Source organism: Heloderma suspectum, chromosome 6 (genome assembly GCF_057233095.1).
Source record: "Heloderma suspectum isolate Gila_16-S chromosome 6, 16-S_ref, whole genome shotgun sequence".
Taxonomy (NCBI): domain Eukaryota; kingdom Metazoa; phylum Chordata; class Lepidosauria; order Squamata; family Helodermatidae; genus Heloderma; species Heloderma suspectum.
Window position 1 is genome coordinate 87,625,547 of NC_139463.1, and position 25,602 is coordinate 87,651,148.

General features: G+C 45.4%; 1 protein-coding gene across 1 annotated transcript; it reads right to left on the minus strand.

The window, feature by feature from the left end:
* Positions 1-293: 293 nt before the first annotated feature.
* LOC146341734 (vomeronasal type-2 receptor 26-like) lies at positions 294-14,220 on the minus strand. Its single transcript, XM_084807636.1, has 5 exons — positions 14,011-14,220; positions 11,555-11,659; positions 10,645-10,755; positions 9,327-9,342; positions 294-1,195 (listed from the first exon to the last, which is right to left on the minus strand). The coding sequence occupies exons 1-5, from the start codon at positions 14,218-14,220 to the stop codon at positions 294-296; spliced, it is 1,344 nt and encodes a 447-aa protein (XP_084663762.1).
* Between the last annotated feature and the right edge of the window lie 11,382 nt (positions 14,221-25,602).

Here is a 25,602-nt window from a genome sequence, read left to right on the forward strand (position 1 = left end):
ATTGGTTTTAGTTCATTTGTTTTTGTTGTTGTTGGCATTTTAGACATATTATCTTCTTTGGTGGATGCATGCAGAGGGAGTGCTGGTTAATCCAAGGGATGTTTACTTAGAAATACAAGCTGTTGCACTCACTAGGACTTTGGACTAGATTGACTGTACATCTGTCAAAAGGATGCATCCTGTTCAATCATAGAGTAGGACCATTATCTGTTCTTGTAGGTAACTTGGCCTAATTATTTACAAAATCAGAAAAAAGGAAAGTGATTCTCGTAATTTTTAATTCTTGGGTTCCTTTAGTTTGTTCTCCTCATTAGTTGCTCCCTGTTGTTCAGATCAGCCCTCCGCATGAGGATGTAGCATTTCGGGAGAAAGATGCAAACCAGTAAGCCAGCACTGGAGGTTAAAATAGAGAAGATCTCCACAGCCACCATGTATTTCCCTTTGGTGCTCAGGTAGGCTGGGACAAAGGAGAGCCAAACACTGCAAAAGACCAACATGCTGAAAGTGATGAACTTGGCTTCATTGAAACTGTCAGGTAACTTCCTGGCTAAGAAAGCTACTGTGAAGCTGGCAATAGACAGAAAGAACATGTAGCCCAGGACAAAGTAGAACATGGTGACAGAACCTTCATCACATCCTGCTACAATTTCCCCAGTCAGTGAATGCCTGTCCATATCTGGGAATGGAGGAAAAGTACTCAGCCAAATCACGCAAAGTCCTGTTTGAAACAAGGAGCAGGAAATGACTATCAAATTGGCCACCTTTTTCCCTACCCATTTCCTCATTGTGGATCCTGGTTTGGTAGCCATGAATGCCAGAACCACCATGATGGTCTTTGCCAAAAGAGAAGAAAGCGCAAGTGAGAAGATGATGCCAAAAGCTGTTTGCTGGAGAAGGCAAGTCAATGCTTTGGGCTTTCCAATGAACAGCAAAGAGCAGAGGAAGCAAAGAAGGAGAGAGATGAGGAGGACGTAGGTGAGACTCCGGTTGTTGGCTTTGACTATGGGAGTGTCCTGGTGCTTCACAAAGGTTCGAAGTACCAAAGCTGTGATCAGGGCAAGACCAAGAGCAGAGAAAGCTAAAGTGATCCCCAAAGGTTCTTCATAGGAGAGGTAACTTATAACCTTGGGAATACATTGGATCTGCTCTAAGTTTGAATATTGGTCTTCTGAACATTCAATGCAGAAATCCATATCTGGAAAGAAAATAGAATTAGAGAGGTTATGAAATCTATGATAGCAGAGGCCTTGAAGCAACAATGTAGCAGGGTTCAAACATCATTTCTTTATTAGTCAGCAATGCCCAAATACATAGGCCTTAGTTCATATGTGCAAAGAAAAAATAAAATAAAGGATGCTTCAGATATGAAAGAGAAGGCAGTGTTTTGGGGTATAGCATGGTAATGCATGAACAGTAAGGCAAGAAATCTGTGTTTAAGATCTCACCTGAGCAGTACAAAACCACCCAGAATTCCTTCTCTCTCTCTCTCTCTCTCTCTTTCACACACACACACACACACACACACACTCACACATGCCCAACCAGTGAGAATTTCCATGGGCCCAGTCAATCTCAGCCCAAGCCCTGCCACTCCATGAGGTAGGCTAGCAAAGATTGTCTCCTGCCCCAGCCAGGCTGCCGCCATCAGTCTATCACCTGTGTGCATGCCTCTTTTGCTTCTGCCCGTCCATGCCCTCTTCACACCCTTACCCTTTTCTGGGAGTAGTAATAGCCACAACTTTTTATGTAGAAGCTGAGCTCCCACTCAACTCCAGAGTGCCAGATACAGCAGCAAACCACTGTTTAAAATCCTTTGATGACACCAAAATGAGCAGGAATACGGTCACAACCAGGGACTAAGCTGCAAAGTGGCAGTGGCATCAGAAGCTAATTTGGTCATCTGTGTGTGTGTGTTCATTTTACTACTGCACCCAATCTGCGAACTGAGGCAGGCAGATTACTAAGTCCGATTGTAGGGCTGGCCTTGGGGGCTGTGATTACCTGAGTTTGATTTCTTTTGGAAGGTAGTCCCTTTGAGGCTTATGGCATGTTGTAATATTTGAGTTTATTTACAAGAAGACATGTTGAGCGTAGCTGAAAGAAAACACAGTAATAGCAAACCTGCCTGTCCCTCATCAGATCTCCTGAGAAGCAGGTATAACCCCCAAATGCTTCCAGAGGTTACACCTCAGTCCTTTCTTATTCTCATTCTGTCTCCCCCAAAATATTGTAATGTTTCCCACTGACATCTTGTCCCCGCCCTCTGTCTGGAGAGGATAAATAATGATAAATCACCTTTGCCAACTAGCTCCTAGCCTCCCAGGGGCATTTTTTAAAAAAACTTTCCATAACAGAAGGGTGTGCTTGGAAGCTTGCCGCTGAGTATTAAGGAAGATTTGTAGTCATTCTGGCCTGAACTTTTCCCTGTCCAATCCCCCACATATCTATCCTCTCTCTCTCTCTCTCTCTCTCCAACTATAACTCTATTCAGTTCTCAAAAAACACACACGCTGGTTTAAAAGACCGGAGTTAAGGCTATGTCATTTTGGGCCAAACTCAAAAAGGCCAGGAAATTGGAGGCTGAGGCTGATGCCTTAACTGACATGCCCTGTGATCAGTAAGGATGTTGTGCAATGTCAGAAATTCTGCTCGCTTACAATTTTCCCTCCAAGCACCCACACTTTTCCTTCTTTTTGTGTTATTGGTGTTGCAAAATGTTATTGTGAATGGATACACTTTTTCTTTTGCTGATGCCCCCCCTCATTTTTTGTTTCTGTTATTAGTTGAAATAATAAAGGACACACAAACTGGGAGGTGAGGGAAGACACACGCAGATTCAGACTGAGGAGTGGGGGTGGGGATACACAGACACACACACTGTGGGCAGTGAGCAGACATACATACACACATGCTGGGGACTGGGGAGAGAAACAGACACATGCACACACTGGGGACTGGGGAGACACAGACCAGAGCATGCACACACACTGGAGAATGGGGAGAAAGACAGGCACACGGAAGCACACTGGGGCTGGGGAGAGATCCAAACATATACAGAAGGGTGGGGAGAGACACAGACCAACAAACTCACACACTGGGTGGATGGAGATACACACCACACACATACTGTACGGTGGGGAGACACAGAACACACAAACACACAAACTTAATGGTGGGACAACGCATGCTGTATCAGCATTGGGGGATTCCAGGCTGCCAGGGTGTGGGGAGAGGGCAATCTGGGTTGTTCTTGGAGGGGGTGTGTGATCTGTGGGGGGAGGGGAAATTCAGGTTTTTGCAAGGGGTGGTCAATTCAGGTTATCATTTTGGAGGACAGAATTAGAATTTCTCTTCTAAAAACAGAAATTTGATTGAAATACTTTTTCACCAACTCCAGTACAAGAGGAATATCTTTTATGTGAGAATGCTTTCACTTCTTCAGAAATCTTGACTAAAAAAAGTCGCATAGAACAGGATCTGAAGACCTACCCACCTGCCTCTCCAGAGACACCAGCAGCCACAGATACCAGCAGCAAATAGCAGCAGCAGAGGGCAGCAGCTTTAAAGACGAGGGAGAAAGGGGCAAACGTGGACTTTATCTGCTCCTTCTTCGCTGCTGTTCTCTTTTATCTCTTTTATCTTTTATACTGTTGAAAATTTTATACCCTAACATTTTAATATGTGCCTGGGAGGACTATTGGGCAACTCAGGGGGTCGGGGAGGTGCCAGTATTTTCCCAACATGTTATCAGCCCAACGCATATAAAAGGACACATGCTTGATCTGGTTTTCTCGACTGGGCAGGAGGATGGTGATCTGAAAGTGGAGGAATTAACATCTGTCCCTTTGTCATGGACAGATCACTTCCTGCTGAGGTTTAGACTCATGGCAGCCTTCCCCCTCTGCAAGGGAGGGGGACGTATTAAAATGGTCTGCCCCTGGAGATTAATGGATTCTGATGGATTCCAGAGGGCTCTGGGGGATTTTTCCTGCTGGTATGGCTGGTGCTCCTGTCGAAGCCCAGGTCACTCTGTGGAATGCAGAGGTGACTCGGGCTGTTGACACGATCGCGTCCAAGTGCCCTCTCCCTCTGAGCAGAGCCGGGTCAGCTCCTTGGTATACACCTGAGCTGAATGCAATGAAGCAAGAGGAGAGATGGTTAGAATGCAGGTGGAGGAAAACTCATGCTGAGTCTGACCGAACACAGGTAAGAGCCCACTATCAAGCCTACTTTGTGGCGGTGAGGGTGGAAAAGAGACACTTCTTTTCCACCAGCATTGCATCTTCTCAGTGTCATCCAGCGGAGATTTTCCGAGTGGTTCATGGCCTGTTACATTCTGGGCCGGGGAGAGAGATGGTGGAACCCTCGGTAGCACGCTGTGACGGGTTTGCACGGCACCTTGAAGATAAAGTCGCTCAGATTCGTCATGAATTGGACACTACGATTAATGCAGTTCCATTGGTAGAGGCATTCAGAGCACCATCTGGTCCAGTTTTATTGGATGAGTTTCAGTTACTGAGGCCTGAGGATGCGGACAAGGTGCTTGGCCAAGTCCGATCGACCACTTGTATGCTTGACCCTTGCCCTTCATGGGTTATTAAATCAAACAAGGAGGGGATGTCTGGCTGGGTCCAGGAGGTTGTAAATTCCTCCTTGAGAGAGGGAGTGGTGCCTGCCACTTTAAAAGAGGCGGTAATTAGACCACTCCTGAAAAAGCCTAACCTGGACCCAGAGGATGTTAACGATTATAGGCCAGTGGTCAACATCCCCTTCCTGGGCAAGGTGCTTGAGTGGGTAGTTGTAGGACAGCTCCAGGCACTGTTGAATGAAATGGATTATCTAGATCCATTTCAATCGGGCTTCAGGCCTGGTTTTGGAATGGAAACTGCCTTGGTTGCCCTGTGGGATGACCTCTGCCGGGAGAGGGACAGTGGCAGTGCGACCCTGTTGATTCTCCTGGACCTCTCAGCGGCTTTCGATACCATCAACCATGGTATCCTTCTGGATAGGTTGTCTGGGTTGGGAGTTGGAGGCACTGCACTACAGTGGTTCTGCTCCTACTTGGATGGCCAATTCCAGAAGGTGGTGCTGGGGGATTATTGCTCTGTGCCATGGCAATTGTGCCATGGGGTTCCATAGGGCTCTATTTTATCCCCCATGCTGTTGAACATCTACATGAAACCGCTGGGGGAGGTTATCCGGAGGTGTGGGATGAGGTGCCATCAATATGCGGATGACACCCAGCTCTACCTCTCTTTCTCATCAAATCCAGGTGAGGCAGTGGCTGTTCTGAATCAGTGCCTGGGCACAGCAATGGACTGGATGAGGGCCAATAAATTGAAACTCAATCCAGACAAGACGGAGGTACTATTAGTGGGTGGTCCGTCTGCCCGACTAGGTGATATTCAACCTGTTCTGGAGTGGGTTGCACTCCCCCTAAAGCATCAGGTTCGTAGTTTGGGGGTGCTCTTGGATCCAGAACTGTCACTTGAGGCACAGGTGAACTCAGTGGCACGGAGCACTTTTTATCAGCTTAGGCTGGTATACCAACTACGCCCTTATCTGGACAGAGATAGCCTAGCTACAGTTATCCATGCTCTGATAACATCTTGTCTGGATCACTGCAATGCATCATACATGGGGCTGCCTTTGAAAATGGTCCAGAAACTTCGGCTGGTCCAAAATAGGGCAGCAAGATTGTTAAGAGGGATTGGACTGCGAGCTCATATTATGCCAGTACTTTTCCAGCTGCACTGGCTGCGAGTCCATTTCCGGGCCTGATTCAAAGTGCTGGTGTTAACATTCAAAGCCCTTAACGGCTTGGGGCCAGGTTACCTGAAGGATTGCCTCCTCCCATATGTGTCTGCCCAGACCTTAAGATCATCCTCAGTGGCCCTCGTCCATGAGCCCCTGCCAAAGGAAGTGAGGTGGGTGGCTACGAGGAGGAGGGCTTTTTCTGCTGTGGCACCCTGGCTCTGGAATGAGCTCCCTAGTGAGGTTCGCCTGGCACCTACATTGTATTCCTTTCGGCACCAGGTGAAGACCTTTTTATTTTCCCAGGCATTTTAGCATTTTAGCTTTCTAAATTTTTTAGCTTTGCTGTTTTAAATCTGTATTTTAAACTCCTGCACTGCTGCTAGGTTTTATTGTGGTTCTATTGTTCTATTGTGGTTTTAATGTTCTATATATTTTAAATTGTTTTATTGTGTGTTGTTTGGTTTTAATTTTTGTGAAGAGCTTCAGCTATTGAGCGGTATAGAAATAAATAAATAAATAAATATGGTCACCAACCTATTCCTAAAGCCACTCTTACACTAAAGAAAACCCCGGCAGCCCTCCCATTCTGGAGCCTTTCCGCATTTATCGCGTGCTCCCAGATGGTGACCACATGACTGCTGAAAAGGGAAGCAATTTATTTTCAAGGTTCCATCCAACACAATGAAACATCGCCATCTAGCGGCTGTTTAAATAGTGTAAGAACCCAACTTTAAAAGATGGTTTATTCTTTCTAGATCATTTTGGAATGAAATAACCAGGAAATTCCTCTGGATGTGCCCTCAGAGTTAATAACAGCATGAAAAGGACCCACAAACCTCCATGACTGAGCAATCTCAATAGAATAAAAGCTCCATGTGAAGGAGCCCTAAAAGCCACTTTTGAGGATCTTTTTCACTTTTTGTCTTTAAACTGCTCTTTCTCCATCAAACTTTTAGCAATATTTCTGATATTTTCAGGATTTGTAAAATGAATACTTCTTTTTGGCACCTAAAAGTTTTTTTAGAGAGATTGGTGAAATTACTCCAATTTTATAAAAGTTAGAACAACCCAAGCCCCGATCACCATTTTACATGGTGGAATGCTTAAACACCCCCCCCCCCACGGGACTTAAGAATATAATAAAATGTGCATAAACACCATAATTCTTCTCCATGGCATCTACCTTTCTGTATGCAGTAATTTCTTTCTTTTGGGATATGGAGAGATATTTAATTACATGACTAACATAGAGTCAGACATAGAGCTATCATGATCCAAAACATGCATCATTTTTTTTTTATGAGATAACATGCCAATGCATTCTTTGTTGGTAGCTACCTACATATATCCCCTTCATGGATCACTGCCTTGTTGTGGCGAAGGGGCTTGCGTAACTCAGTGAAGCCATAAGCTATGCCGTGCAGGGCCACCCAAGACGGACAGGTCATGGCAGAGAGTTCTGACAAAATGTGGTCCACTGGAGAAGGAAATGGCAACCCACTCCAGTATTCTTGCCAAGAAAACCCCATGGAACGTATCACAAGGCTAAAAGAGATGACGCCGGAAGATGAGCCCCTCAGGTCGGAAGGTGTCCAATATGCTACTGGGGAAGAGCAGAGGGTATTTCCAAGTAGCGCCAGAAAGAGTGAAGTGGCTGGGCCAAACCCGAAAGGACACTCAGCTGTGGATGTGTCTGGCGGTGAAAAGAAAATCCGATGCTGTAAAGAACAATATTGTTTAGGAACCTGGAATGTCAGATCAATGAATCAAGGTAAGCTGGAGGTGGTCAAACATGAGATGGCAAGATTGAACATCGACATCTTGGGAGTCAGCGAACTCAAATGGACAGGCATGGGCGAATTTAATTCAGGTGACCATCATATCTACTATTGTGGGCAAGAATCCCTTAGAAGAAATGGAGTAGCACTCATAGTCAACAAAAGGGTGGGAAAAGCAGTACTGGGGTACAATCTTAAAAATGATAGAATGATCTCAGTACGAATCCAAGGCAAACCATTCAACATCACAGTAATTCAAGTCTATGCCCCAACCACTGAGGCCGAAGAAGCTGAGGTTGATCGGTTCTATGAAGACCTACAACACCTTCTAGAACTAACACCAAAAAAAGATGTCCTCTTCATCATAGGGGATTGGAATGCTAAAGTAGGAAGTCAAGAAATCACCGGGATAACAGGCAGGCATGGCCTTGGTGTACAAAATGAAGCAGGACAAAAGCTAATAGAGTTTTGCCAAGAGAACATGCTGATCATAGCAAACACTCTTTTCCAACAGCACAAGAGGCGACTCTACACATGGACGTCACCAGATGGTCAATATCGAAATCAGATTGATTATGTCCTTTGCAGCCAAAGATGGAGAAGCTCCATACAGTCAGTAAAAACAAGACCTGGAGCTGACTGTGGCTCAGATCATGAGCTGCTTCTTGCAAAATTTCGGCTTAAATTGAAGAACGTAGGGAAAGCCACTAAAACTTTCAGGTATGACCTAAATCATATCCCTGATGAATATACAGTGGAGGTGAGGAATAGATTTCAGGGATTAGACCTGATAGACAGAGTGCCTGAGGAACTATGGACGGAGGTCCGTAACATTGTTCAGGAGGCAGCAACGAAATCCGTCCCAAAGAAAAAGAAATGCAAGAAAGCCAAGTGGCTGTCTGATGAGGCTTTACAAGTAGCTCACGAAAGAAGGGAAGCGAAAAGCAAGGGAGAAAGGGGAAGATATACCCAACTGAATGCAGAGTTCCAGAGAATAGCAAGGAGAGACAAGAAGGCCTTCTTAAATGAACAATGCAAAGAAATCGAGGAAAACAACAGAATGGGAAAGACTAGAGATCTCTTCAAGAAAATTGGAGATCTCAAGGGAACGTTTTGTGCAAAGACGGGCATGATAAAGGACAAAGAAGGCAGGGACCTAACAGAAGCAGATGAGATTAAGAAGAGGTGGCAAGAATACACAGAAGAACTATACAGGAAAGATTTGAATGTCCCTGATAGCCATGATAGTGCGGTCACTGAACTTGAGCCGGACATCCTAGAGAGTGAAGTCAAGTGGGCCTTAGGAAGCATTAGTAACAACAAAGCTAACGGAGATGACAGTATTCCAGCCGAGCTATTTAAAATCCTAAAAGATGATGCTGTTAAAGTGCTGCATTCAATATGCCAACAAATCTGGAACACTCAACAGTGGCCACAAGACTGGAAAAGGTCAGTTTACATTCCAATTCCAAAGAAGGGCAACGCCAAAGAGTGTTCAAACTACCGTACAATTGCGCTCATTTCACATGCCAGCAAGGTGATGCTCAAAATCCTACAAGCTAGGCTTCAGCAGTATGCGAACCAAGAACTACCGGAAGTACAAGCTGGGTTTAGAAGAGGCAGAGGAACTAGAGATCAAATCGCCAACATTCGCTGCATCATGGAGAAAGCAAGAGAATTCCAGAAAAACGTCTATTTCTGCTTCATTGACTACGCTAAAGCCTTTGATTGTGTGGATCACAACAAACTGTGGCAAATTCTTAAAGTGATGGGAGTACCAGACCACCTTACCTGTCTCCTGAGAAACCTGTACGAGGGTCAAGAAGCAACAGTAAGAACCAGACATGGAACAACCGATTGGTTCAAAATTGGGAAAGGAGTACGACAAGGCTGCATATTGTCACCCTGCTTATTTAACTTATATGCAGAGTACATCATGAGAAATGCCGGGTTGGATGAATCAGAGATCGGAATTAAGATTGCCGGGAGAATTATCAACAACCTCCGATATGCAGACGATACCACCCTAATGGCAGAAAGCGAAGAGGATCTCAAGAGCCTCTTGTTGAGGGTGAAAGAGGAGAGTGCAAAAGCTGGTTTGAAACTCAACATTAAAAAAACGAAGATCATGGCATCTGGCCCTATCACTTCCTGGCATATAGAAGGGGAAGAAATGGAAGCAGTGACAGATTTTACTTTCTTGGGCTCCAAGATCACCGCAGACGGTGACTGTAGCCATGAAATTAAAAGACGCTTGCTCCTTGGGAGGAAAGCTATGGCCAACCTAGACAGCATAGTAAGAAGCAGAGACATCACCTTGCCGACAAAGGTCCGTCTAATCAAAGCTATGGTTTTCCCAGTAGTAATGTATGGCTGTGAGAGCTGGACTATAAGGAAGGCTGAGCGCCGAAGAATTGATGCTTTCGAACTGTGGTGCTGGAGAAGACTCTTACGAGTCCCCTGGACTGCAAGGAGGTCAAATCAGTCCATCCAAAAGGAAATCAACCCTGACTGCTCTTTGGAAGGACAGATAATGAAGCTGAAGCTCCAATATTTTGGCCACCTAATGCGAAGAGAAAACTCCCTGGAAAAGTCCCTGATGCTGGGAAAGACTGAAGGCAAAAGGAGAAGGGGACGGCAGAGGATGAGATGGCTAGATAGCATCACGGATGCAATGAATATGAACTTGAGCACGCTCCGGGAGAGAGCGCAGGACAGGAAGGCCTGGCGTGCTATGGTCCATGGGGTCACGAAGAGTCGGACACGACTGAACGACTGAACAACAACAACAACAACCTACATATATCTTTCTTCCTTCATTTGCATATGATGCACATTATTAACTAAATCAAAACACAAATCCAATGTTTTGAGCGTTGAAAGGAATAATCAAGCATCACTAGGCCTGTATGTGAAAAGGAGATTTACGTTCTTCTATAACAAGGGCTCTGGCTATAGCCTGATATTCAAGGATCAGTAACATATTCCTACTCTCTCCAGATCAGGGCCATGCTAATTTTGATTACATTAGTTTTGCTTGATATAGTATGATACGTAGTGCACTTGACATCTGTGAAGACTATGCCTCCTACCCTTTTTCATAAGAAACCTTCCCTCGTGGACATGGAACACAACCGTAACAGCAAAATGCCTCCCCTTCCTTCTTTTTCCTGCTGTAACCAGGATGGCAGTTGTCATTACACAGGGAACGGGGCAGCACCTAATCAGAAATATCAGTGCAGAAGGGTTAGGACTGAGAAAGATATTGTCTGATAGTTAAGGATTCATTTGCAGGTATAAAAAAAATGGTGTTCTAAATGGGGTGGATTTCCTGTGAGTTTGTTTGTTAATAATACTTATATGACACTTCATATAACAAAGTCTCTAAGCAGTTCACATACTATCGTATTAAAATTGCTGTTAGAAATATACTGTTAGTAAAAACAATTACATCTAGTATGGCAAAAATATAATAAAAAGAATAAAATGGACCAGCATGGCAAGTATTAATTACAAGCCAGGGGAAGCTTGAGTAAACAGGTACATTTTCAGGAGGCTCTTAAACACATCCTATTTTCTGCCTCCTGAACTACATGGGGGAAGTTGTTCCAGAGGGTGGGCATCATTACTGAGAAGGCTCCCTTTTGAGATTTCAGATCAGCCCATTGAGACATTTTTTCAGTATAAGATATAGAATGTAATCCCCACTGATTTCTGGTTATACTGAATGAATGAGATTCTCCCAACTCAGCCTTAACATAGGGCCCTATAATGACAGATGGCATTAAGTTATTTTTAAACAAACTAACAAAAAATAGGTTGTGCTAAATCAGACTCATATGAATTAGCCATCTACAATTTTTCATCTAAAAAACTTTAGCTTCTTTCTGTCTCACCTGGTTAAACATCCTAGGCCACACAATGCTTTTATCTTCGATTGTTAACTGCTTTCCATGAGGAGCCTGTGGAGTGAAACTTCCAACCTGAACTCTCAGAAAAGACTGATTTGGGAAAATTACCCAGTTGGTAACATCAAATCCTGTGACTACTTCTCCATTTTCATCAAACTGTATTGTCTCTCCCACACTGTTGTTGAATGCGATGCCCCTTAGAAAAGGATGGAGCTAAATGCAAAGAGGAAAAGATATAATGGGACAGCAAAGTATTTTCATGATCGCACTGACAAATACCTATCCTAGATTTGTTGACAGTATTTTACATTTGTCTGGGTCTAGCCCCCTAAAGGCTTTTCCTGAGAGTTCTGTGGCTGGAGGGATGCAAAGTCTGTCTCCCAAGAAGAGTTGTCTGTCTCCTATTGCTAACCAGGTGGAAACAGAAATTTGTGACAGAATGATTTGGTGAATTAGGTATTGAGTCATCACCCCCTCCCCCCACCTGTCTTAATGTGACCCTCGAGAAAACTAAGTTACTGATCAGGGGTCTATGGAAAAGGAGATGGAGACAACGAGCAAATTGATAGTACTTAACCCTAATTTAACCCAAACCGAAACCCTAACAACTCATGTATCATGGCCCCATTCAGGCATTCTTGTTACCATGTTTACTCAACACATGAGGAGGGAGCGTGCTCCAGCCCCATCGTGCTCTGTTGCCACATCCATCATCCTGTACATGGAAGGTGACAGACAGTTGTAAGACAAGAGCTTCCTGTATCCATGGAGGCCCCATTAAGAACCCACGGATACAGGGGTCGCTCCTCTTCAGACCGTCACCCTCCATGTACACAGAGTGACAGATTTGACAGCAGAGAGGGGTGGGGCTGGAGCGTTCCCTCTCCTTGTGTGTTGATTGAACATGAATAGAGCTCATGCCTTCAAGCTAGGGATGGTGGAGAATTCCGCTATGGATTTCAGTGAGGCTGAATGCACTGGCATTCGGCCCCCTGAAATCTGTAGTGGAACGGCCTGCCACCCCCCGCCCCCACGTGGATCCCCCCCGGGACGAGACTTACCTGGGGCGGATGTTCCAGACAGCAGCCATGGTTCCAGCAGCGGTTTCGGCAGCGGCGGCTGGTCTTCCGACCGGCTGCCACCGCCGCCATTTGCAGTCTGGTCTTTTTTTTTTTTACCCAGACATGGTAGGATATGAAAAGACTTATGTAGCCTATCATGTCTGGGTAAAAAAAAAGTGTACGCAAATGGCGGCAGCTACAGCAGCAGCCATTTGCGTTCCTTATTTTTCACCATTTCCGTCTATGTAAATATTTACATAGACTATTACTGTGAAAATAAAGGGGAACGCAAATAGCGTAGTGGGCGCTATTTGCGTTCCCCTTTTTTTCGCCGTAATAGCTTATTTAATTATTTACATAGGCTAAAACAGTGAATCAAAAAGGAATGCAAATAGTACCCACTATGCTATTTGTGTTCCCCTTTATTTTTGCCGTAATAAATATATTTATGTTGACTGAAATGGCGAAAAATAAGGAACGCAAATGGTGGCTGTCGTAGCTGCCGCCATTTGCGTATGCGTTTTTTTAAACTTTTTTCCCAGAAGTGATAGGCTACGTATGTTTTTACGGTTAAATATAGGGACACAAACGGCAGCAGCTATGGCAGTCGCCATTTGCATCCCTGCTGCCCAGCGGCAGGACTCTCGGGGCAGGGACGGAGCACCTCCCCCCCCATCGAGGATTCCGGGGGGAGGGACGGAGCTCCTCCCCCGCCACCGCGAAGCAGATCCGCAAAACAGTAAGTGATTTTCATACATCCCTACTTCAAGCAATGCTCCCTTGAGAAGCTGGGAAACAATTTGTGGTAACTACACCCTTCTCTGGACAGCTGCCAGTCCATTTCCAGACCCAATTCAAAGTGCTGGTATTGACATTCAAAGCCTTTAATGGCTTGGGGCCAGGTTATGTGAAGGATTCCCTCCTTCCATATGTGCCTGCCTGGACCATAAGATCTTCCTCAGTGGTCCTTCTCTGTGAGTCCCTGTCAAAGGAAGTGCGCTGGGTGGCTACCAGGAAGAGGGCCTTTACTGCTGTGGCACCTTGGCTGTGGAATGAGCTCCCTAGAGAGCTTTGCCTGGCACCTATGTTGTACTCCTTCTGGCACCAGGTGAAGACCCTTTTATTCTCCCAGTATTTTAGCATGTAAGCCTCCTAGTCTTTTATCTATGGTGTTTTAGATCTATATTTTCAATCTCTGCATTGCTGCTAGGTTTTATTCTGGTTGTACTGTTCTATGGTGGTTTCAAGTGTTCATATTTTATATGTTTTTTTATGCTGTGTTTTGTGGTTTTAATTTTTGTGAACTGCTCAGAGAGCTTTGGCTATTGCTTGGTATAAAAATGAAAGAAATAAAATAAATGCAATTAATTAATGAATGTAGAGTGGACCTCATAAAGCTGAAAAGGTTTTACATGGATTTCGATGGCACTGGTATCAGCTTACATTTCCCACATCCACCACCCAATCCAAACAAAGAAGAGATGAGCTTTTGTGTGAAAATACCTGCCATGCCAGCAGATTGAAGGGCTCCAGCTTTCTTCCAGCCACCCATGACCTGTGTTTGGATCTGGATTCACGCATCGAGTGTAGAGCATGCGCCACAGCATGGACAGCACTGTGAACACTGTAGCTGTGACCAGCCATACTCATCTCAAAGAAAGTTCCAGGGAGGCTCTCTAGTTCCTCCTCCCCACTGCAGCCTTGATGTATCATCGCACCCTCATTTGATTTTTTCAATGAACAGTTGAAAACTTTCTCCCAAAAATCATGGATGAATCCATCTTGTTTTGCCCAGGAAGGATTTATGCTCTGAAGAAATTGCTTGAATCCTAATGGTTCCTTTGAGTGGACTGCAAAGGATAGCATGCCATGGAAGGACTGTATATCATGGCTGCTTAGACTGGTTCTTGATGTGAAATCCCAGTATGTTGATGTAATCCATACCTTACTTATTGAGGAATCCAGCACTGCCCTCTGAAGAAATGAGCTTATTTCAATTATCAATGGATGTGCAACATCAGCAAGAAATACATTGGCTTTCGTTTCCATGAAGGAAGTGTATTCCAATTCCCCATGCAAATACCCTGCCTTTCCAGCATGTTTTCGAAAAATTGCTGGCATTTTTTTTATGAAGGCGACACAGATGCCTCCCTGTGACAGCATTGGCAGTAATTTTTGCAAACGCCCTTCTCCATGAATGTTATCCACAATAAAGAGCCCAATCCATGTCCATTTGAAATGCACAAGCAACTGGACAATCCCAGCGTACTGCTGAGCTTCATTTGGGACCATCTGGTATAAAGGATGGGAGACTGATTTGTCACCCCAAGCTGGGAGAAATGATCCACAAGTGAGCTGAAATAAAATGTAAAGATATTTTATGAAGAGAATGCATTTTTTGTGTGCAATAAGTGACACATCTAATCATTTCTACCAAATACCTGATTGGGTAAAAATAATACATGTATAAATGAGGTCTAGATATCATAATGTATCTCTTGTATCACTTTATGCTTCAGTTGAAGTCTCAGTTGATGGAACCCTCTCTCAATGATGCCTCCACCCTACAGAAAAGTGGGATGTCACAGAAATGGCTTATCTAAAGCTTCATCCATGACATGCAAGTTGTATGTTCAGGGATTAAAAATGTATTATACAAAATATGTATAGAATCATATTTTCATAGCATCAATTACCTATAAAGGCCCGTCGAGTCTAACCCCCTGGTCACTGCAGGAATCCTGTTTAAAGTACCCCTGACAGATGGCTGTCCAGTCTCGGCTTGAATACCTGCAGTGACAGAGAACTGACCACCTCCCTTGGCATTTGGACCCATTGTCTGACTGCTCTGATATTTAAACAAAATCCTCCTTCATCTATCTTAAGCCTGTTTGTTTGTTTGTTTGTTTGTTTAAATGATCGGTATATCATTACGATCTCAGGGCGCCTTACAAAGAAAATCAATTTAAACAGTAAAACAATAAAGAATTTAAACCACTAAAAGCACATTAAACCATTCAAGAAGCTATGTTCTTTCATGTCCTACAGTCCTGGATGATAGAGACCAGGTTGTGGCCCTCTCCTTCAGGTCCTCGAAAAGTGCTATGCTATCTCCTCTCAGGCTACTATTCTAAAGGCTAAACATACCTTGATCGTCTCTCTTGCCCAACTCATTACAATTTATCTGACTCCTTCTTAAAGTGTGGTGTCCAGAACTGAACTTAATATTCGAGGTGAGGTCTGACCAGCACAGTGTTGGGTGCAATGATTACTTCCCGTGATTTTGAATCTTTACTTCTACTGATGCCACCTGAAAATGCATTCGCCTTCTTTACAGCCGCATCGCACTGCTGACTCATATTCAGCTGGTGGTAGACTACAAGCCCAAGATTCTTGTCATATCTGCCAGCCAGGCATTCCCCATCTTACACCTGTGAATTTGATCTCCCCCACCCCCCGCAAATGAAGAACTTTGCCCTTGCCTCTGTGAAATTTCAATCTGTTCCTTTCTGCCCAGTTTTCTAACCTATCAAGATAATTTTGAATTTTGTTGCTGTCTTTAAAGTAATAGCTACCACACCAATTTTGGGTCATCTGCACATTTGATAAGCATTTCCCCAAGTCTTCCTCCAAGTCATTAATAAAAATGTTGGTGAGTACAGGGCCCAGGACCAAGCTCTGCAGTACCCAGCGCAGTATCTCCCTCCAGTTTGTTTAGGAGCCACTGATGATGGTTCATTGAGCATGCCTCTTTGGCAATGAGCCGCATCATAGGTGCTCTCTCTCGCTCTCTCTGCAATGCAGCACGGGGGTGTGTGTGGCTTCGTTGCTGTCAGCTGTTTACATGGGGGGTCTCTCCTAACCCAGCCAAGATGATTCTTCTCCCAGCCCAGGTTGACAGGAAGGCGGGGGGGATTGTGATTTTCCTATTAGCCCATTGGCTTCTTTTTCCCAGGCTGTGGTTATAGCAGAACTGCATGCACTTACACACAACCATTAAAAAGGGTTTACTTCTCAGTGTTGGATTATCTCCTTCTTTAATTTATTTAGCGGGAAAAAGATAAGGAAAAGCTGGACATGCCCTGGAGGTTGATGGCATTATGTAAATGACCCGTAAACTTCCATGACTGACCAATCCGATAAATGCCTTGTGTAAAGACAGCCTATGGTTCTCCACCCAGCTGTGGAACCACAGACTCAGAGATGCTGCATTTTGTACTAACTGACATTCCCAAGAAGTCTTCAAAGGCAGCCCCAAATACAATGCATTGCAGCACTCCGATCTACAGGGTAATAGTGCATGGATAAAATGATGGGCAGGCAATCACTGTCTCGGAGATGTTGTAGCTTGCTCACTAGCCTAAGCTGGTGAACATCATTGTATGCCACGAAACAGACGTGTGCATTCCTTTAAAAAAGAAATGAAACATGAAATCAATGCGTTCATATTTGTTCTACATTTGTTTAATGTAAAGAGAATGTAAAGAAGACAAAAAGAAGACCAGAAGGTGAAGAATACATATGATCATTTTCATTTTCACATTTTGTTCACCTTTACTTTAGTGAGCTCTGACTGAAATTTAATGTGCATGATGGCCTGGAGGAGTAGTAGAAAACTTGGATGGAGAAAATGGCAGTTTTTCCTACCATCAAGAGCATGACGGTGGGGGTAGAGATGTGAAGGTCAAGAAAAAAACTGGAAAAATGCAGGAAAAAAATGAGGTCTTTCAATTTTCCCCTCCTAAGAACCTTGTCTTGTCCCCCCCCCCCCTCCCACACACTCAAACGTTTTGGAAAAAAATGAGCAACTTTGCATTATGAAATGCTTTGTTTTAAAATGATGAAAACATTTAAGAGAAGATGAATTATGTAATAAGAAGACTTTTATAGGAAAACTAGAGATCTGAACATTCTGGAAATTTTGGACCCATGGGTGGAAATTCATCATCATCATCTTCTTCCCTTTAGCATTCATTAAATGTCTTCCACTGTTTATTAATATTATTGATGTAATGTACCTTTTGTAGGGTTGGCGGAGAATTTCTCCCCGAAACTTCGGGGAGCCGAGCGCCAACGTGTTTGGCCCCCCGAACAAGTTTCGGGGAGAAATTCTCCGCACCCCCCGCCCCCCGCAGCCCCCCCCCGGGGGCCCACTATGCTATTTGTGGTTCCCTTTTTTTCACCGCAATTGCCTACGTAAATATTTATGTAGGATAAAATGGTGAAATATAGGGAACGCAAATGGCAGCTGCCGTAGCCGTCGCTATTTGTGTATGCCATTCTTTTTTTGGGGGGGTATGCCGTGATAGGCTACGTAAATACTTACGTGGCCTATCATGGCAGCCTGGAAGGATGCAAATGGTGGCCACTACTCTGGCTGCCATTTGCATCTGCAGCAGTCCGGCTCTGGCTGGAAGTCCGGCTGCGGATGGCCCTGACTGGGTGCTCCTCGGAGCTGCTGCAGAGCAGAGCCGGCTAGGCAGGATTCCGGGGGGGAGGACTGGATCACCTCCCCCCTGTTGAGGATTCCGGGGGGAGGGACGGAGCGCCTCCCCCCTCAGCGGATGCCCCGAATGGAACCAGGTAAGGGATTCGTACATCCCTAGGCGTGAAGCGGCCAAAAGCGAATGGGGTAGCTCCAAAGGGCTTTGGTGCGCTTCAGAGCAATGTGGATGCCCAGCTGCCATGCTGTCCCCACTGCTGACCCCAGCTCCTTGCCTGGACATGTTCCTCTGGACATGAAGGCTTCAGCAGAGGCAGGAGTTGTCCTCCAACCAGGGACCCCGCCCTCCTTGCAAGGAAGGGAGAGAGCGCAATTGGAGAGTGACGCCTGCTTTCATGCCTGTCAAATTTGCAAAGTCTGCTTCTGTGCAAGGAAGGAGGCTGTGTAGGCTTGGCAGGCAGTGCCTCCTGCCAGTCACCCCTTCTTCCCTCCTTTCAAAGAGGGCAGGTGGTTGGTGTGCTGTGCCAAGCAGCACCCACAGCAGAAGCTCCCAGGGTGGTGGCGGCAGCCTCCCCCCACATGGAACAAGGGCCCAGGTGAGGAGCTGGGGTTGGCCGGCGTGCTGGGGAGGGCGACGCGTGATTCGTATGTCTGAATCCCGCTTCAGCTTCGTAGTGGGAGCGAGAGCAGGTGTGTGCAGCTGGTGAGCCAGGGTGGGACAAACTGCATAGGCAGTGATCTGGGGTGAGAGAAGAGATGGGGCAATGACTGACAGAGAGAAGGAGTAGAGAAAAAAACCTTGCTGTCGGAGAAATAGGTTTCTGTTGGCACTGAACAGAATATATAACAGAAATAGGTTTCTGTTGTTCTGTGGGTGCCAACGAGCTGTTTTGTGTGTCGGGGCTCAGATCCCACCTTGTTTACTTTTCCTTTGCAACTCGCCATGGCAGCCACTAGTTTGGGGTGGTGCTCAAGACAGTTTCTCAAGTTACCAAACATACCGTGGGCCCAAAGAGGTTGCAGACCTCTTGCTGAGATGCTGTAGCAGACAGTCAATGGGGGAAGGGCAAGTATCAAGACTCCTTTCTGGATCCTTCACATGTGGGGGTGAGGGGAATTGCCAGAGTCAAATGGCTCCCAGATTCTGCCTGCCTTAGGTCTTTCTCCAGCTCTGAGGCCTGGAGTCAATTGCCAGCTAAGCAGTCAGTCTCTCTCTCTCTTCCCTGCCAACTCAGTGCGATGCAGCTGAAACAGCCTCAGCCTCCCCCCTCTCTTCCCTATCATTCCAAATAGATAAGAGAGTCTTCCTCAGCTAGATTTCCCATCAGTCCAGATTTCCCTGAACTCCACCCCAACCAATTCCTCACACACAGGAACGGATGCTGTACAGCAGTTGTCCTCTGCCTCCAGCTCTTCCTACTTCTGTTTTGTAGGATAGTCCAGATGTTTCAGGAAGTACTTGCTGAAGTTCCTAAAATATAGAATGTATGACTCGGTTTGCTCATAAAACTATAATGTTTGGTGTATTAAATTTATTCAGACAATAATTACAAATTTACTGCATTTACTTTTAAACGTTTTTTCATTTTACGAATAATTATATGAGAAAACCAAGTTATACGTAATGTATTTTATGTTCCTAAATTAACAAAGTGACACTAAATCTTTAAAGATCGGTAAAAAGATAGGAATTGCATAGTTTTCAATTATTCACTAAACTTTCATTATTTTCCAGAAGAAGAAAACAAACAAATGCCCAAACACAGAGATTTATACCACTGAAAATTTCCAAGTATTTTATGTAGAAATTGGTGAGGATTTAATTTCAGTCCAGTTTTGATAGGAATTTAACAAAATTGGTGAAGATCTCCATATCTGGGACAAAAAAAAGCCTTGCAGGGTTTTTTTTTTTTATATATACATGTGGGAAAAACTGAAACTGACATATTTGCCCACTCCTAATTCATGTCTCTAGGTGGTGGTAGGTGCTGGTGGTGTGGAATGGCAAATATTAAGCCTGCCTTCTGAATCATGCATATCTGGGGTGTGATGGGGAAACTGCCAGAACTGAATGTCTTCTCAACTCTGTCTGCCTGCCTGGTTATAACTACGGATATCAGAGAATTCCGCCACGGATCTCGGTGAGGCCAAATGCCAGTGCATTTGGACCCCCGAACTCCTTGGCGGAATGGCCTGCCCCCCGCCCCCCCGTGGATCGCCCCCCCGGGATGAGTCTTACCTGGGGCGGATGTTCCTGGCAGCAGTGGTTCTGGCGGCGGCTTCGGCAGCGGCAGCTGCGGTGGCTGGTCTTCCAACCAGCTGCTGCCGCCGCCATTTGCAGTCTTGTCTTGTTAAAAAACAAACGAACACACACACACGATGTGATAGGCTACGTAAAGATTTTAGGGTTGGCGGAGAATTTCTCCCCGAAACTTCGGGGGGCTGAGCGCCAACGTGTTTGGCTCCCTGAAGAAGTTTCGGGGAGAAATTCTCCGCCCCCCCGCCCCCCGCCCCCCGCCTGGGATTGGACTTACCTTTCCCGAATGTCCCTCCCAGCGGCGGGTCCCGGCGGCGGTTCGTCGGGTCTTCGTCAGGGGCGGGGGCGGCAGCCGATCTTTCGACCTGCTGCTGCCGCCGCCGCCATTCCAATAAAACTAAAAAAAAAACAACGCCCCCGTGATAGGCTACATCTAGCCATGATAGGCTATGTTAATTGTCACGTAGCCTATCACGGGGGCGTTTTTTTTTTTTAACTTTTTATTTCGCGGCCGGGCGAGGCGAGGCGCCTCCTCCCTGGCCTGAATTTTGGCCGGGTGAGGCGGGAAGTCTCCCCCCCCGGCCTGAACTTCGGAGGGAGAGCAGCAAAGCGCCTCCCCCCCACCGCGAAAAGCTGCGAGACCAGGTAAGTGGCTTTCGTGCACTCCTTAAAGATTTACATAGCCTATTATGGCTGGGTTTAAAAAAAAAACCCAAAACGACGTGATAGGCTATGTAAAGATTTACGTAGCCTATCATGGCTGGGTTTAAAACAACAACAACAAAAAACTGCGTATGCAAATCTGCGTTCCTTATTTTTGGCCATCTTAGTCTATGTAAATATTTATGTAGACTATGATGGCAAAAATATAGGGGAATGCAAATAGCGTAGTGGGCGCTATTTGCGTCCCTTTTTGATTCTCCGTTTTAGCCTACATAAAAACGGTGAATCAAAAAGGGACACAAAGAGTGCCTGCTACGCTATTTGCGTTCCCCTTTATTTTCACCGTCATAGTCTACATAAATATTTACGTAGATTAAGACGAGTAAAAATAAGGAATGCAAATGGCGGCGGCCGTAGCCGCAGCTGTTTGCATATGCGTTTTTTTCCCCTTTTTCTTTCCCAGATCCCTCCGCAGCCGGAAATCCAGCTGTGGATGGCTCTGGCCTGGGCTGGGCCTGACCAACTGCTCCACGGAGCTGCCGCGGAGCACAGCCGGCCATGGAGGATTCTGGGGAGGAGGAACGGATCGCCTCCCGTCCGTTGAGGATTCTAGGGGGAGGGACGGAACGCCTCCCCCCCCATCAACATAATCCACGGAAAGGTATGTGACTTTCGTACATCCCTAGTTATAACTTCGCTGAAAACATAGTTTTATTCCTTCAGAAACCCAAAGGTTTTCAGCCAAATTATCAGTAATGTCCTTCCTTGGGACCGTAAAAACAGAAAATATCTTAGTTTAGTATATCATCAATAACTAATAAGACAAAATAATACACATGGCAAAAATGTTACATGTATACTTACAATTCTTTAAAAGGCCTTCAGAGACCTCTGTCAGGACTGTCTCATACATTTGAAGAGAGGCAGGTGAAAAGATGATGGAAAGTGATACAATTTATACCATACAACCGAAGTTATCAATCTGCTACACAGGCTTTAGACATAAGTCGTGATTAAATGTTAGGGACAAACTGGTTGTATTCGTACTACAAGGAGAAGTGTCTCTAGCTGTAAGGTCTGAATTACATGAGAGAACATCTTCTCATTCTCCGGGTTTATCATTGTTCCGATGGCCTTTTTAAGAATTGTAAGTATACATGGGAAATTTTTGAAAGGTGTTTTATTTTGCAAGATGTAAACACCAGATGAAACTTGCATGTATGGGACTCACAATGGATAAATGCCAGCACCGTCCTGCTTGCTTTTCTTTGCCTGGGGTTCCCTCTCACCTTTGGAACAAAATACTAATCAAAGCACCACCTTGCAGAAACACTGACTGCCCACTCGTCTGCATGTGCCTCAGTCTTAACTTGATGTGAGGAAGGAGCCAGAATTCAAATGGGAAAGCCTGCTTTTTCTGCTATTATGGGGGAAGAAGCCAACTCATGTCTACAAACCTACCTGTGGAATCTTGTAATGCTGTGAGATTGTGGCAATCTCAACAGAGATGAGAGGGTACATTCCTCCGATGATGGCTATCAAATTGTTCTGCAAATCACACTTGTAGTTGGGTTGGAATCTATGCAGTGTAGAAAGCATGCCAAGGGTGGCCATATAAGTAATCTGTGGATTGTAGTAGCTCTCAGAGATGTGGAACCCCAAAGTGACATTAGGTAAGAGTGAGGGATTTTCATTGATCTCCTTTATAGCAAATGCTAAGGCTAGGATATGCTGGTAATGCTTTGGTATCAAACTGCAATAGAAAATACATATTGTGTATTGAAACAATAACAATAGCTGAAGCATTTTAGAGAAATAGAATTTCTTATGGACTTGATTTTCTTTGATGGGACATTAGTTGCTCTTCTGCTTTATGTGTAGCATCAGGATTCTACATAGCACGAAATTATTCCAGCTCTGTGTTGCTCCTGGAATACTGCCTGTAATAATATATATAATAATATATACAATAATATATATATATATATATATATATATATATATATATATATATTGTCCCAGGCATAATGCCACAAAACAAAGTCAAAAACTGATCTAGTTTCCACTTGCACCATAGAGAGGCCATGTGAAAGAACAGAAAAAAGACTTTTTGCCTTTATTTCTTTACGTTTCATTTCCTGTTAGAATTAAGTGATGGAAAAATAAATTAATTCTTACCAATCACAATCACTTACCAATAACAAACAAAACCACTGAAAAACCAAAAGTGGCCCATATACATTTATCCTTCTGAATGGAAAACATTTTTTAAGCTTTCAGTTGGATAATAATCTACTCTAAGTTATTATGGGCTAAGCAAAAAGATGCTATGGGTGTGGAGGAGAAGTCCTTACATGGGTTCCTTCATGAACACTGGAGACGGCTTTGCACTGAACTTTGTAGAGGGGTGCAGGAAAGAGAACATAGAAGCAATCTCTCCGATGACAAGGTTTTCTGGTTGATAAAACTCATGCCCACTCACGATGTGGTCAGTGACTTTGCATATACTGGAAGGAGTCTTCATGCTGGGATGAAGAGAATCTCTCTCGCACACAACATGTGGCAGCTGCCCAAGCAAGCACACCAAGAAAACCACTGTTTGGAGGAGAAAAGTTCCCATCTAGATCTGTCTCAGCACTGGGCTGTTTACAACCTGCTTTGAATGGGAGCTGACCCTACTGAAAAACTCATCAGTTTATATCAGATATGACTTCACCAATTTCCCCATCTTTTATTTCAAAATGTTTAGGAGGGCTTGGTACTCCTTCATGCACTTCTATATCCCCACTTCTATAATCCTTTGCCACAGAGATGGCGCTACCAGTTGCTGACTTCTCAAGCTACTGGTATTAGTTTTTCCCTGAGAGAAATCCTGGGACAGTCCTGCAGTGCAGACATCCCTGAAAATGATCAACGACCTCACGGACAGAGCCTCTGGCCCTTCTGCGCTGCTCTGAGCATTGTGGGTGTCTTTTACAGGATTTTCCTGTATTAGTGTTGGTTTTTCTTGAGGCCTCTAGATCTCCCCTGGGGCTTAGTGAGGAGCACAGTTAATAAGAGACGTGCCAATAATTGCAGGGGAGAAAACTCCCTTTCCCTGTGCTGCCATTACTGTGGCACAAAAAGGAGCCAAACAACAGCTGCAGTGGCAGGTGGCAAGTGACCTGGTGCATCCAGCCTCCATTAGCCCAAGCAAGGGGAGTGCCAGCCGCCTTCCTGCTCAGGCTGTTTAGGTTTGAGAGACACAGAAGTAATCCTCATCTCATTGAGCATCTGCACTAGCGATGTACGAAAATCACTTACCTTTTGCGGATTATGTTTATGGTTGGGGGGGAGGCGTTCCATCCCTCCCCCTGGAATCCTCGCCGGGGGGGGGAGGTGCTCCGTTCCTCCCCCCCCCCAGCATCCTGGCCAGCTGACTCCGCTCCGCAGGGATTCTGTGGAGCTGCTGGCCGGCTACGCCAGCAGCTGGACATCCGGTCACTGGCTAGCAGGGACGCAAATGGCGGCAGCTGTAGCTGCTGCCGTTTGTATCCCTGCAGTCAGCCATTATAGGCTACGTAAATGTTTACGTAGCCTATCATGGCTGACTTTAAAAAAACAACAACAACGCGCGCACGCAAATGGCGGTGGCCGTTGGCACGTCTTAGTCTACGTAAACATTTACGGACACTACGCTATTTGCGTTCCCCTTATTTTCGCTGTCTTAGTCTATGTACATGTTTACGTAGACTAAGATGTGCCAAAATAAGGAACGCAAATGGCCATGGCCATGGCCGTCACCATTTGCGTACACGCGTTGTTGTTGTTGTTTTTTAAGTCAAATGTGATAGGCTACGTAAACATTTACATAGCCTATCACTTTTTTTAAAAAAATCCTAGCTGTGATAGGCTACGTAAATCTTTACGTAGCCTATCACGTGTGTGTTTTTTTTTTTTATCACGTAGCCGCTGCCACCAGGAAGATCCGCCCAAGGTAAGTCTCATCCCGGGGGTGGCGGGAGGGTGGCAGGCCATTCTGCCACCGATTTCAGGGGGCCGAATGTGCTGGCATTCGGCCTCCCCAAGATCCGTGGTGAAATTTTCGTACATCCCTAATCTACACCCACTTAACCACAGCCCCACAACTTGCGGAACTGTGTATGCTGCTCTGAAACAGTCTGCAGTCACTTTTTTTCACCGTGATAGGCTACGTAAATATTTAGTAGCCTATCATGGCGAAAAAAAGGGAACGCAAATGGCGCCGGCTATGGCGGCCGCCATTTGCATTCCCCTTTTTTTCCTGTGATACTCTATGTAAATATTTACGTAGCCGATCCCAGCCTCTGCAGGGATGCAAATGGCGTCCTATCATGGCTTACGTAGGCTTACGTAGCCTATCATGGGAAAAAAAGGGAAGCAGCCATTCGCAAAGCAGCATGAACGGCACCAGGTAGGTGCTCCGTTTTGCGCACCTTTGGCGGGTTGGTGGGGCCGGGGGGCTTTGTTCCGCCACAGATTTTGGGGGGCCGAATGCACTGACATTTGGCCTCACTGAGATCCATGGCGGAATTCTCCGCCATCCCTACCCGGAATCCTGCCCAGCCAGCTCTGCTCCACGGCCAGTCTGCAGAGCCACCGGCCAGGCCGATCAGCAGGAGGGTCTCCACCCACTGCTGGGCTGCTGTGGACATAAATGTCATCCTGCGTAGGGGACGCCATTTGCATCCCTATGCTAGCCCATGATAGGCTA

Coding starts and splice junctions, on each gene's coding strand:
- LOC146341734 (XM_084807636.1), bottom strand. CDS start 14,220: ATGATACATCAAGGCTGCAGTGGGGAGGAGGAACTAGAGAGCCTCCCT. Junction 11,660..14,010: donor TCAATCTGCTGGCATGGCAG/GTATTTTCACAC, acceptor CTTTGCATTTAG/CTCCATCCTTTTCTAAGGGG. Junction 10,756..11,554: donor GATTTGATGTTACCAACTGG/GTAATTTTCCCA, acceptor ATTTCTGATTAG/GTGCTGCCCCGTTCCCTGTG.